Source organism: Ochotona curzoniae, unplaced genomic scaffold, assembly GCF_017591425.1.
Source record: "Ochotona curzoniae isolate NIBS_2020 unplaced genomic scaffold, NIBS_Ocur_1.0 contig_3498, whole genome shotgun sequence".
In the NCBI taxonomy this organism is placed as follows: domain Eukaryota; kingdom Metazoa; phylum Chordata; class Mammalia; order Lagomorpha; family Ochotonidae; genus Ochotona; species Ochotona curzoniae.
The window spans coordinates 47518759-47532526 of NW_024465885.1; the positions used below are offsets into that span (position 1 = coordinate 47518759).

A 13768-nucleotide genomic window follows, 5' to 3' on the forward strand; every position below is an offset into this window, starting at 1 on the left:
AGCTTCCTGCCTACCTGCCAGCCAAACACGGTGAGTGTGCCTCGTGCAAAATGGGACCTGTGAGTGGGCTGGAGGGTCCAGAGAGCTAACCATGCCTTCTGGCCAATTATGGAGTCATTGTTGTATGGGAGGACTGTCGGGGAATGTCCTGCCTTCTCCTTTTCTAGTCTGTTTGTGCTTGCTTTACAATAAACGGACAAGTTTGATCAGACTATCTCCAGTGGTTCTCAGTGCTTTTGGGAGCCTCCTGGCAGGAAACGCCTCTGAGAAGATTCAATCATGAGTGGGTGGGATTTAGTGACAGCAACCGCAGACACTGGTACTTGGTAGCCTCTTGCAGAAGAGCTGCCTTCAAACTTGAAGCTGAAAAGTCACTGGGATAACTTCAAAAATGACAATTCACGGCTTGTTACTCTTGGTACGTATGTTAAGCTTTGTATACAAATTGAAATGTCCGTGTACTGATTCTCGACACCAATGTGAACAAAAAAAGGATATAGCTATTTAAATATTTGAGTTTTCTTTTTTAAGAAAACTCAGTTGGCTGATCCTCCACTTGCAAGTGCTGGCATCCTATATAAGCACCAGTTCACATCCCAGCTGTTCCTCTTCCCAGTCAGCTCCCTGCTTATGGCCTGGTAAAGCAGTAGAGGATGGTTCAAAACCTTGGGACCTTGCACCCATGTGAGAGACCCAGAAGAAACTCCTGGCTCCTGGCTTCATATTGGCCCAGTTCTGGCCATTGCAGCCATTTGGGGAGTGAACTAGCTGATGGAAGATCTTTCTGTCTCTCCTTCTGTCTGTAAATCTGCCTTTCCAAGAGAAATAAAATAAATCTTGAAAAAAAAAATAGAAGCTTATCAGGAAGGAGGACAACAGGCGGAGAGGGAAGGGCAGCTGCTGGACTCGGGAGCTGAGGAGAAATGTCAGAGGGTGGTTTGTGACTGGTTCTTGATTCAAACCGGCAGATTGTAAAAAGCAAAATGATGACATGTGGCCGACAGCTGGAAGTTGAAACATTTGGTGGATAATTGATCTGTGGGCAACACTGGTGCTCAGGTCAGGCATCAGAACGGACCTTGGTTAGCAGGGACACGTGCCGGGAAGGGACTAAGCTGGGTGCAGTGACTGGGACACAGTCGCCACGAGTGTGGCCGTCCGCCGACGAGCACGCAACTCGGCGGCAGGTGCGCGGCGCTCTAGCCGGTCCAATTCTCCACGTGGCTGATAGTTTCTGTAATTGTAATAAAGCAACATACAAGAGGGGCTGCCTGTCACAGTTGTATAATTGCTGGCGGGCTAAATATGGAAGAGCGTCAATCTGAGAGGCTGTAGCCGGGAGTGCGCTGGCAGCCGGCCCGGGTCTGAGGAGCGGTTATCCATCGGCGAGGCCCGTTGGCTCCTATAAATACCCTCCGATGCGAGTGCTTTACTATTTTAACGCCACTTGCTGCAGCTGCTGATCGTGTCTGTTTACGTAGCTATGGAACCTGCTGTAAACACCCATGTGTCGGGGACCGAAACGGCCCCCTTTCAAAAACACATTGGCAGATGAGACACAGCCCCCTCTTAGATGTCTGGGCTGTTGGTGGCAGAATTTTCCAGGAGTTGATTTGTTTCCAAAAATAGAATTGCATGACTAGAAGACTTGCGGGAGGTCACCTCACATGTCCCTCTGCCTGGGGCAGGAGCAGGCCCAGCCATCTGTCCCGGATGTGGCCCTGTCCTCCGTGGCTGCTTGGTAGTTGCTTTGAATGGGAGCCCTTCAAGGCACCCAAGGTTGAGCACACTCCCCTGCTTGCCTTCCCGGAAGCGACCTGTGTCGAGAGAGGGCGTCACTGCCCCAGCAGCAAGGACAGCCTAGGCCCGTCTGAACTTCCAGCACCTGCTGGGACCCAGCACAAGCCTTTGGGGGCAAGGCATAGCTGCAGAAGCACCAGGTTGGCATCGGCGCATGCCAACATGAAGATAGCGCTGCTCTGTGGCTGCTCAGCCTGCAAAGAGGCCCGAGAGCCCAGGCTACTGGACAGTTGGTTCACAGTCAAAGAAGACAGACTGGGAGCAAGGAATCCAGGGGAGGCCTGCTTTTCTAATCCTGTCCCACCATGTGTAGTCTGATCTTTGTGAGCTGGGTTTCCAGAAGTGAACTTTGGTGCACATTTTTAAAACCTGCTTTGAAATATTGAAACTTTTTTTTTCTCCCCAAGGGTCTCTTGAATGCTCACAGATCTTTCACTCATAAAGAAAAAGTATCCCAGTGAAATTCAGATAGTCTTTTGCTGTAGGAATCCCATGAACAACAAACAAGGTCTGTGTGGCTTCCATGTACTTCTAGAATTTTCTAGAACACCTCTTCTCTGTTTAACAGATAGTAGACAAGTGATTTTTTTTAAAAGAGCAAAATTAGCAATGACTTGCTTTTCCCACCCAGCTTTCCCTAAGCGAGGCAGGCAAAGACCTCCGAATGCTCCTGGGCAAGCATCTCTGTTAATTACCAAGAAATCTCACGTCTCCATTTGGAGAGGCTCGCTCAGCGCCAGCTGTCATCAGACAGATAGCACCTGCCCCGAGGAGAATCGCAAAGCTCCGACGTCACAAAGATGATTGGCTTGCTCCCTGATTCATTCGTTTTTCTAGATTGGGTTTGAAGGAGCAGAAAGCTGACTCCTGAAATCCGAGGCTCAGGTGAGCACCAGGAGCCAGAGAGATGTTTTCAGTGGCATTTGTTCCTGAAGTCTAAACCAACAATCACCACCACAACCACAACTTGGTAGCAGGATAGTTTGGGGTGTGGGGGTGTCCGAGGATGCCGTCGGCTGCAGTGACGCCATGGTCACCACGAGGGGGAGCCAGAGTCCCTGAGCTCGCGGAGACAGGCGAATCAGCCCCAGGTAGAGCACTGTGTTTATGGGAATTCACAAAGCAGAGAAAGGGGCTCATGAGTCAGAAATAAAGAACAAGCCTAGCATGGCACAGGCCGGAGAGACACCCCTGATGAGCAAGTCGCTGCCATTCAGTTCTAGATTCCAAGCACTACATGGGAAAAAGCCTGGCCCCAGGGACTGGGACCTACCCATACCTGCAGGTGCACCTGTGCTTCCGGTCAGATGGTATAAAGCATGCATGAAACCTTTGCACGTTGTCCGGCATGCATCTCTGCATGACATGTGATACCTCACACGACGCTGTGTGAGCAGTGGCTACACTGCACTATTGAGGGCATAATAAGAGCAGAAGTCTTTGGGGGTTCAGTACAGGCACTGGTTTTCCGTGTGTGTGGATCCAAGCCACGGATGCCGAATGCAGAGATAAGGAGAGTTGGCTGTGATTCATTAGTCTTTAAAGATTTTTAGGAGCAAGCAATTGATGCCCGCGTCCTCTACCTGGTTTGAGCGCCCACTCCAGCTACGGGTTCCAGCCTCCTGCTATTGCACACCCTCAGAGTCGGCAGATAGTGGTTTGAGCAGTTAGGGCCCTGCCACGCGCATGGGTAAGACACAGATAGAGTTCCTGGCACTAACTGGGCCCAGCCTCAGGTGTTGTGGGCATTCAGGGCATGGACCAGTGGATGGAAAAATCTGTCTTCTCAACCAATAAAAGGAAAGACGACATTCACAGCTTCGATTCGTGTTCCTGTTGTTTTTCACTAAGTTCCATGCCACGCCCTTTGCATTCTCGATGTTTACAGCGATCTGCAAACCTATTACTAAAGTGATACCACCCCAGAGAACATGGCTGGAGGCTGTAGCTTTGCCAAGTGGGACAGAAACATGGCGGAGGTCTGTCCTTGGAGAGGGATGACCAGGATGAGGTGGTCGAGGTGGTCACAGGAGGAGAAAGAACCTGGCACCGCACACTTTCAGAGAACCACCAGCCTGAAGCCCCCCAGGCGGTGGACTGAAAAGCACAAATGGGGAGATTGTATTAAGGGGCGAGGACCCCAAGAACAAAGCAGCAACTCAGAAGAGCAGACAGTATGGGAAGGAGAGAGCAGGGTGCTGGTTGATGCTCTGCCCGGGAGACGTTGTTCTTGGCAGGACTCAGAGCTTGCAGCTCTGTTAACAGTGTGCTCAGCTGCTGGGACAGGTACGCCCCCACTGAACTGTGCTCACCACTGGGGGAATAGGACGTTATCGCTAAAACACACCCATCGCCAGCCATTAACAGCAGCACGGATGGTATCGAGAAGGATGGATCTGCAATTACTTTTCTCTCTGCTAGAGTTGTATCCGGGCGAGGTCCACAGTATTAGATGTTCATGGGGCTCAGCAAGTGAAGCTTGGGGAGCTGAGAGGTGCACTTGATAGAAGCATGACCGACTGTGGGTGTCACTAAGGGCTCTGGGAACAGGGGAAAGGTTTTCTCTGTCTCTGTGTTTAATTAAAGCAGTAGGTTGGACTTCATTTGGAAGGCTTGCTTTCTTCCATTTGGCTTGGTGATAAAAAAACAAACCTCAATGATTCCAATGAGCAGTGTTTTAAAACCACTTGGAGGGTCCTTTGGAGATACTAAATTTTAGTCTAAGTAAATATTTGGAAGTTTTAAAAAATATATGAATCTATTTTTAAAAGTACTCAATAACTTATTTTCTAAAGGGTTCTTAAAAGCTAAGGCGGGGTGGTGGCAATGGTGGGCACTTAGCCTCGTGGCTAAGATACTGCGTGTGATGGCCGCCTTATCAGAGCGCCTGTGTTTTGTATTCAGCTCTGAGCCCAGGCTCAACCTGCTCTGAGAAGCAGCAGGCCATGGCTACTGTGGAGTCCTTACCACTACCCGCTGGGGAGACTCAGACTGAGCTAGTTCCACACTGCTGGACTCAGTCCGGCCCAGTTCTGGCCCAGGTTGTAGGCATCTGGGTAGCCAACCCATAGACAAGAGCTCTCACTGACTGGCCAACAGAGTACAAAGACTAAATGGTTAAGCTTCTTGGTGGATATGCTTAAGGACACTCAGAACACACACTTTCATGAAGGGAGGGGCCAGTATCAACACTGAGCCAGATGTTCGTTTCTGTCTGTCGCAGTCAGAATGCCGGGTCCTGTCTAAAGGAGCCTCTGGCCCCAGACAGCCCAGGAGGGACCCCGTCTTACCTGTGGCTTCCACCATGCCCTCAAGGATGACCACGATCTCCAGCTCCTCCTTGGGGAGCTGAGCTTTGGAGATCTCCCAGAACGGACTCTGCTGGTTGATTTCGTGACTGATGATCAGCGGCGACACCAGGAACAGGCGGTCGTCCCCCGTGTAGTAGCCCACGTTGATGTCCGTCTGGTTCAGCGGGATGAACTCCCCCTCTGAGGTCTGCTTGGACTTGATCAGCTTGGCTCGGATGGAAGCCTCCACAATGTGGGAATTCCTGAGGTCCCCTACCCGGAACATCAGGCACAGCTTCCCATCCCGCATGGAGATCACCGCATGTGTGGAGAAGACCAGGGTCTCTGCCCTCTTCTTGGGTTGAGAGATTTTTACAAACATACATCCCACCATGAAGGCATTGACAATGGAGCCCAACACAGACTGGATTAAGAGGAGAATGATGCCCTCCGGGCACTTGTCCGTGATGACCCGGTAGCCATAGCCGATGGTGGTTTCTGTCTCTATGGAGAATAAAAAAGCAGAGACGAACCCATTGAGGTTGGTGACACAGGGAGTCCAGGAGGGGTCCTCGATGTGGTCCATGTCCCCTCGGATGTAGGCGATCAGCCACCAGATCATTCCAAAAAAGAGCCACGTCACTGTGTACACCATGACGAAGATGAGCAGGTTGAACCTCCACTTGAGGTCCACGAGGGTGGTGAAGATGTCGGTCAGGTAGCGGTAGGTCTCCCTCACATTGCCATGGTGCACGTTGCACTTGCCATCCTTCCTCACGTACCTCTGGATTTTCCTTTTGGTCCGGTCCCGACTGATGTGCCGGGGCAGGTCCTCCCTGGCTTGCTTAGGTAACTTTGGCTGGTGGATGGGCACAGGGCTCTCGACATCCTGGTCCATGGAGTCACCCTCCAGGACATTAGCTGGTGGTTGGGAGAGAAGAAAACAAAAGAAAAAGCCCAATGAAATGCAAGTGTTTGGGGGATCGGGGAAGCATGTGCTTCATATACAATAGAGTGTAAGCAAGTGTGTCTGCATTGTAGTGAGCAAGGAACACAGAGCCGTTTGTACCAGGTGCCATCCAGAGGGGTGTCCTGGCTGGTCCAGTGATCCAGCTCACATGAGTCCCTCCTGACCCTGGGCAGGTTGTACCATGTGCCATCCAGAGGGGTGTCTCCTGGCTGATCCAGTAATCCAGCTCACGTGAGTCCCTCCTGACCCTGGGCAGGTTGTGCCACGTGCCATCCAGGGGACCTCCTGGCTGGTCCAGTGACCCAGCTCACGTGAGTCCTTCCCCACCCTGCCTAGCAGGTTGGGCTTCTTCCCAGCACCAGGTTCTGCCAAATCAGCTCTCACATGAGCTGCCTCTTTTCTCAGACTCACTGTGGCATGGTTCAGGTGGTGAGCTCTGAATGTAGAAGACTTCACAATTGTGGGCTCTTGGATGTGCCATCTGGGACGGACTGAATCCTGTGTTTGCCCTACACCTCTGGATGACAGCCCTGACTCCCAGTGTGACTTTATTTTGGAGATTGCACCTGTGAGGAGGTAATGGGAAGCTCAACTGCAGCAGTGGTCTAACCTTGGACTTGATCAACTTGTCCATACAAGAGGAGGCGGAGACACTGGAGCGCACAAGAACTGAGGAGAAGCTATGACGGGATTCAGGGCGAAGGCAGCCGTCTGCGAGCCAGCACAAAGTCTTCACCTAGCCCAACCTGTGGGTGCCTGGGGCTTCCAGCCTCCTCCCTCCTTTAACTGGGGAGTGTTAAATGCCTGTTGTTTAAGTCCCTATCCTCACCTCCCTCCCTAGCCTGTGGAATTCTGGTCAGGAAGTCTGAAATAATTACTGCAACGCCATCTAAATTCACGGAGCCTCAATTTCCTCATTTCTGAAATACACATGCTACTCAGCCCACAGGACTGACTTGGATGGTTGTAAGGTTCAACTGGGCTACATCCTGACATGCATGCAACTCACAGCCCTGCCTCTTATCTAGTTCCCTTGTTAACTCTGCTCACACAGGGTCAAGGATGGCGAAAGGGCCTTTGTCCTTCCGGGTGTCCTCTGTTGTGAGCTGAGTGGAGGACTCTATACAAGCCGCCTTACTGCCATTCAAACCAGTGGTCAAATCTGGGAGTTTCTGGGCTTTTGTGTATTTTAAGGGTTGGATCAATGCCAAGGTTACAGAACAGTGAGAAGAATGTTCTCTCTGGCTGTATTTACACTTTTACCTTGGTTTCTGCCTCCACATCTCACATCTGTAGCTCTGGCTTGCGGCTGTGTTCCTTCCGATGGTTTTTTTTGATGAATGCTTTGGCAGAGTCATTCGTGAACACAGAGTTAGGGAGCTCACCTGCAGCCTGAGTTCCAGGGGAGATTTGGAGCTGATTGTGCCGTTAAATGCATATAAACCACGGGATATGGTTTATATTCAAGAGCCAATAACTCTTGAAGCTTTCTAAAAAATTTATAAGCATTTTCTTCCCTCTAGGCTTTCATTCCACATCTCTCGGCTGTGCTGTGCATTTTCCTGCAGTGGCTGTGTTTTTTTCCTTTTAGTTAAAGGAGAAATGGAGTCCATTGAGGAAATTGTTGCTTTGCTCAGTTAACAAAAATAGTTAGGAGGAGGGGGAGGCCAGTGTTGTGGTGCAGCGGATTAAGCCACCATTTGTGGTACTGACGTTCCAAGTGAGCACTGGTTGGAGTTTCATGTGCTCCATTTCCAATCCTGCTCCCTGCTAGTGCACCTGGCAAAGCAGTGGAGGATGGCCCAAGTTCTTGCACCCCTGCGACCCATATGACAGACCCAGGTGGAGTTCCTCACTCCTGGGGCCATTGAGGGAGTAAGCCAGGAGATAGGAAATATTCTCTTCCTCTCTCTAACTTTCAAATAAATACATAAATCTTCAAACAAAAGAAAGAGAAGAACTGGGGACAGGCCTGAGCAGTCCTGGCTGTGCTTGGGACCAGCTTTGCTGGTTGCCTGCCTTGGAAACCCATCCCGAGTGTTCCCAGAGGGACAAGGACCTGGCCTACAGAACCTGCTGTCTGGCCTGACAACATCGACTTTCAGTTGACTGCCCTCAATAGCCCCTTGTTTTTATGTGAGGGAATTTGCTGTTTCCTACTTGTTAGAACAGACAGATACAAAGACAGGCAGGGCAGGGGTGGGCTTCAGTGTTACGGGGATGGAGGTGCTAGGGTTGGCTAGGATCCCCCAGCAGCCATGTGTCAGCATGCGATCCTGTGGTACGGCATTAAGACAGTATAAATTCAGTCCAATTATGGTGTTTTGAGGTGATTAGGGCTCCAAGAAGTTCTTCAGGGTGAAGCCCCCACAGGTTTGCACGCAGGTCCTTGCCTCCTGCTATGGTGCTGCCTTGGGAATCCGTCAACAAAGAGGGCACTGTTCAGTGGTCACTCACCCTTCCCCTGGAACCCTGAGCCAAAGCGAAGCACTGACCCCAATCCCCCACCAGACTGTGGGGTCTTCTGTTTCCAGTGACAGCAGACGAGTTCAGAGGGCACAGGTAGTGTCACTGCTCACGGCCAGCACCCTGGGTACCTTGGGATGTGGTTGGCCAATTAAAGATTTATTTTTATTATTTTTTATTGGAAAGGCGGATATACAGAGAGGAGAGACAGAGAGGAAGATCTTCCGTCCGATGATTCACTCCCCAAGTGAGCCGCAACGGGCCGATACTATGCCGATCCGAAGCCAGGAGCCTCTTCCGGGTCTCCCACGCGGGCGCAGGGTCCCAAAGCTTTGGGCCGTCCTCGACTGCTTTCCCAGGCCACAGGCAGGGAGCTGGAAGGGAAGCGGGGCTGCCGGGATTAGAACCGGCGCCCATATGGGATCCCGGGCGTGCAAGGCGAGGACTTAACCACTTGCGCCACGGCGCCGGGCCCGAGTGGCACTTTCTAAACACAAACATTCTGTACGGAATGATCTCTGGGCTCAGCTTGTGCCAGAGAGGGGCCTCTCCTGGCGGCAGGCCTGGTGTGTATCCTGGTCTTGCCTGCTAGGCTGTCTGACTGTGCAAAGCTACCCCAAGGCTTTGTCCCTCCAAATGTTGAAAAGGAAAATGAGGTCTCTTCATGTTATTTGATTTTACTTAAAAAAGATTTATTAGGATGACAGATACAGATATCTTCCATGCTGGTTTCCTGTCCAATTATTCGCAGCAAGCAGGTCTGGGCCAGCCTCATTCACAACAGTGTGCCGGTTCGTCACACGGGTGGCAGGGGCACACCGTCTGCTGCCTGCCTGGCCAACAGTCTTTGGTGACATTTAATATGTTAATCATGCCATAAAAGACATCTATCCTTGTGTCTGCTCTCTGCCAATCTGAAGCCATTGTGTGTGTCTCTGTGTGTGTTTCACTGAAAACTTAAAGCTGCAAATATTCGTCGTGAAGGGAAGGAGTCTTCTGGAAAGGTAACTGGCTGAGAATTACTGAGTGCTGGGGAAGACCCTGGCAAATGGCCACCGAGTCCCCCAAGCGACTTCTGCTTGGACTCGGCCCCTTTGCCCCACCTCCCTGTCTGGAAGGGAGAGCACGTTGATAGACACCTGAGCAAGTCAACCAGGCCAAGTTCTTCAGCATTGGATGTGACTCCTCCTCATGGCTTTGTACTTGTTCTCGGGGGTAATGAGGTCTAGGGAGGGAGCAGCCTGGGTCCTGAGGCGGTGGTGGAGAAACAAGACAGGCATAGTTGTGCTCAACCCATTACGTAATTGCCCAAACAAGCTTTATTTCCAATTTTATGGGCATATGCGACCCAAGTCGGCAAACAAAAGTTACCAGGGCGGTTAAGGGAAAGAACAAGGGGAGAGGAAAGGACTGGAGCTGGAGGGCTGGGCGTGTGACTAACCCAGTGCTGCACCTGCCACTCCACAGTCTAAAAACAAACAGGAATGTAAAAATCAACAAAGAAAGCCAAGCCTCCATGCAAGCAAGGTTGGATGGTGGCCTCGCAGGACCTGTGTGGGCAAGATGCCGTGCCAGGCGCATCCTGGCAATGAGGTTGGACTGCCTGCTGAAGTGTAGTGATGGGAGGCACAGCAATGGTGTTCAGAGGGACCAAAAAGAGCCTGGGGAATGTGAGAGCAAAGGGAGAGTGGATGAGACTTCTGGGAACATACTAACAGAGACACAAGGCCACGCCAGGGATGAGGCTGTGCTCAGAGGAACTGCAGCCACCACAGGGCAAGGGACAAAGGGCCAGTACCATGCTTGGGAACTGCGGCCACCACAGGGCAAGGGACTAAGGGCCAGTACCATGCCTGGGCTGGAAGAGGTTCCTCAGGGCACATCAGCATGCATGAGGGAATGTGGGGGGAATGCAAAGAGCAGGGTCGTGTTCTTTGCAAACACTTCTTTCCTGGAGCCCTAAGTGTGACTTGGAGTGGAGGGTCTGAGCTGCATTTGCAAGAGCCTTTCGCGCTGCTCAGCAGGGCAAGCTGTGGCTGCACTGGAAAAGCTAACGTTTCCTCCCAGATCCTGCACAGCTGATGGTGCAAACAATTTCTTACTCTTACTCTTTCACTGCCTCCTGCCCTGCAGGAACTTGCTTTGGCATTTAGCCGCGCAGACCTGGGTCACATGGCTTTACCTGTGGGCTGACAGCTATACTGTGCCAGGGCTGACGGACTGACTGGGTTCATGCAGAGGAGAAGGAGTCCCGGGCCAGCCATGAAGAGGACTGGACATTTCCTATTGTTGTTTTTCTGGATCTTGGCTTGGCATTGATGTTTAATTTTACCCCTCCCACTCTTCGTTAGAATGACAAACAATTCGCACAGAATTAGCTAAAGTGTGTGCTATTTAATCTGATAGAAATCTGATAGAATAATATCAAATGGCAGAGCTGCAAGCCACAAGGAGCCTGGTCCCTGAGTCAGTGGGACGTGATAGTGTCACCTTCAGGTGCACCTGTCATTGCAGGGGAGGCTGCTCTGCCCATTTAAAACACACATGAATCTGAACAGGGAAAGTTCTAGTGTCTATGAAGATGTTTAAAGAGGCTTTTTAATGTCCTAGGGAAAACCTGAGACAGTGCACAAAATTAAGAGTGCAAGGAGATGCACCCAGATGTCAATAGGACAGTTCTGGGTAGATGGTTTATGAGTCCCTTCTTTTGTTTAAAGATCCATTTATTTTTACTTGAAAGAGTTACAGGGAGAAAGGGAGAGACAGAAAAGAGAGTTATCCTTCGTCCGCTGGTTCACCCCCACCCCCCAACAAATGGCTGCAATGGTTGCAGCTGAAATCCTTTCAGATTTCCCACATGGGTTCAGGAGCCCAAGACCTTGAGCCATCCCATCTTCTGCTACTTTTCCAGGGCATTAGTAGGGAACTGAATCAGAAATGGAGCAGCCAGGACTTGAACCGGTGCCCACATGGGAAACCAGCACTGCAGACGGAGGATTAGATGGAGGAGTCCCTTCAATGTTCCTGCTGGACATTGTGACTTTTCCAGATGTACTAGAATACGTTTACAGCACATGTTGAGTACTCCTTAGTCGGTGTATTTGGTACTGACAGAGTTTGACAGTTTTTTTTTTCTGATTCCAGGATATATGTATATGCATAACTGCAACATCTTGGGCTTAGGACTCAAGCGTAAGCATAACATTTGTTTATGTTTCAAAGACATCTTGTACCTCATGATGTAGCTTTTCATAATTACTTCTGTGCACCAGCATCTGTACTGCCACCTGTCACAGGTGTCAGGTGTGGAATCTCATGGTGTCCCATTGGCACCCAGAAAATCTTTCGGAATATTTCGGAATATTTTCCAAGTTTAAATGTTCAGATTAGAGATGCACATTCTGTACTTTCAGAGTAAAGAGCAAGAATTTTTAAATCATGTGCTGAGACAGTTTTCTGATGTCCATCTCAAGAAACTGTCCATACCAAGAGCCCAATAATTATAAAGTGTTAGATATGAGGGCTTCTCAACTCATTCATTTGGGAATTTAGAAACCGAGAGATTTGTGTGACCTGAATAAAAGAAAACCCAACTCATCTCCCACCTCAGGTCTTCGTTGGGGTGTTGACAGGAGGGCTTGGTGGGAGGCAGACTGGCCATGTGGACCTTTCTAGCAGAGGGATCCCAGCAGGCCGTGGGACCCAGAGGGATTTACAGTGAAACGGCTAGGAATAGGGACCAATGACATCTTTCTTTGAGTTCCATCCACTTTGAGTTGCTCAGGATAACCTACACAAAACTACGATTTCTTCCTCATTAACAATGACCTGCTCAGGGCAGGTGTATGGCTCACTTAGTTAAGTAGTAAGCTGGGATGGATACCTGTATTGTGTGTTGGAGTGCTGTGTCTGCCAGAGAACCCTGCCTTTCAATCCAGCTTCTTGCACCCGGGGAGCAACAGGTGAAGGCCCAAGTACTAGAGTTCCTGCCATGTGCTCCAGTGACCTAGATGGAGCTGCTGGCTTCTGGATCAGTCTGTACTGGCCCAGGCTGCTATGGACATCGGGGATGACCTAGCGAATGGAAAACCTATTGCTCCTTCTGTCTTTCTCTGTCATTCTGTCTTTCAACTAAATAAACAAAACTATTAAAAATGCACTTGATAAAAAGACCACCCATAAGATGGAAAACAATGTTTTTCAGGTATGTGATGATTAGTATCCAGAACATAGAAAGAACATCCAAAACTCAACAACAGAAAGCGAAAACTTGTTCAGAAATAAGCAAAGGATTTGAACAGATATTTCTTCAAAGATCCAAATGGCCAATAAACTCATGAAAAGATATTTCTTGTCACTAGTCATTGAGAAAAGGCAACGTCTCTTCATGCCCATTAGGATGATTAAAAAAAAAGACCACACAGGACATAACTGATGTATTGGCAAGATGTGGAGAAGTTGGTGAGAATTTGTGCAACTGTCATGGGAAACAGGGTGCTGACTCCTCCCAAAGCTAAACAGAATCACCGTCAGATGAGCTGTGCCGCTTGTAGGCCTCAAGCCCCAGGCACGAGAGTGGGGACTCCAACAGACACTTGCACAGCAGTGTTCGGGGCAGCGGCAGCCACAGTAGTGATGGGCCCAATGCCCGTCAGTTCACCCAGAGAAGAGCGGATGAGACCATGCTGAATGTGACTCAGCTTTCAAGGGGAAGGGACTTGGGATCATGGGAAATAAACCAGACACAAAAGGACAATGTGTGATTGCGACGAGGACCTAGACCACTGGAGGAAGGAGAAAAAGTTTTGCTTGCTTGGGTTGATTGGAACATTCTGGAAATGGGTTTTGTGGTAGCTCTGAATGCCACCACACGGTACACTTGGAAGCAGTCACAGTGGTAAGTTCAAGGCTCTGTGTTCTTTACTGGAAATCTGATCTACTCAATTCAGCCTTGTGTTTCTGAGAGTTTCCTGGTGGTCTATGAGATGAGGCTCACTTTTCTTTTACTTGGCTTTGCCTCTGGCTCCCACCCCCGAATCAGCAAGGTTTGGCACACTTTACAGGACTGAGCAACACAGTCCTCACCGCATAGTCTTGTTTTTGAAACCAATAACCCTTGCAGAATTCACAGCCAGTCTTGGTGTTTAGCTCATGAGCAGCACACGAGGAGTGCATGGGCTGAGGCTCGGTTTGGCTCCCTGGGCTTCAGGTGGCTGAATCCTGGATTTGAAGGATGTCAATA

General features: G+C 50.1%; 1 protein-coding gene across 1 annotated transcript in view; it reads right to left on the minus strand.

Moving 5' to 3' along the window:
• The window catches only part of KCNJ6 (potassium inwardly rectifying channel subfamily J member 6), a 171292-nt gene that overhangs the window by 52282 nt on the left and 105242 nt on the right, over positions 1-13768 (minus strand). Inside the window, exon 2 of the mRNA XM_040980905.1 lies at positions 5091-6011. Coding sequence (XP_040836839.1) covers positions 5091-6011 — 921 coding nt within the window. The remainder of the gene's footprint in view (positions 1-5090; positions 6012-13768) is intronic.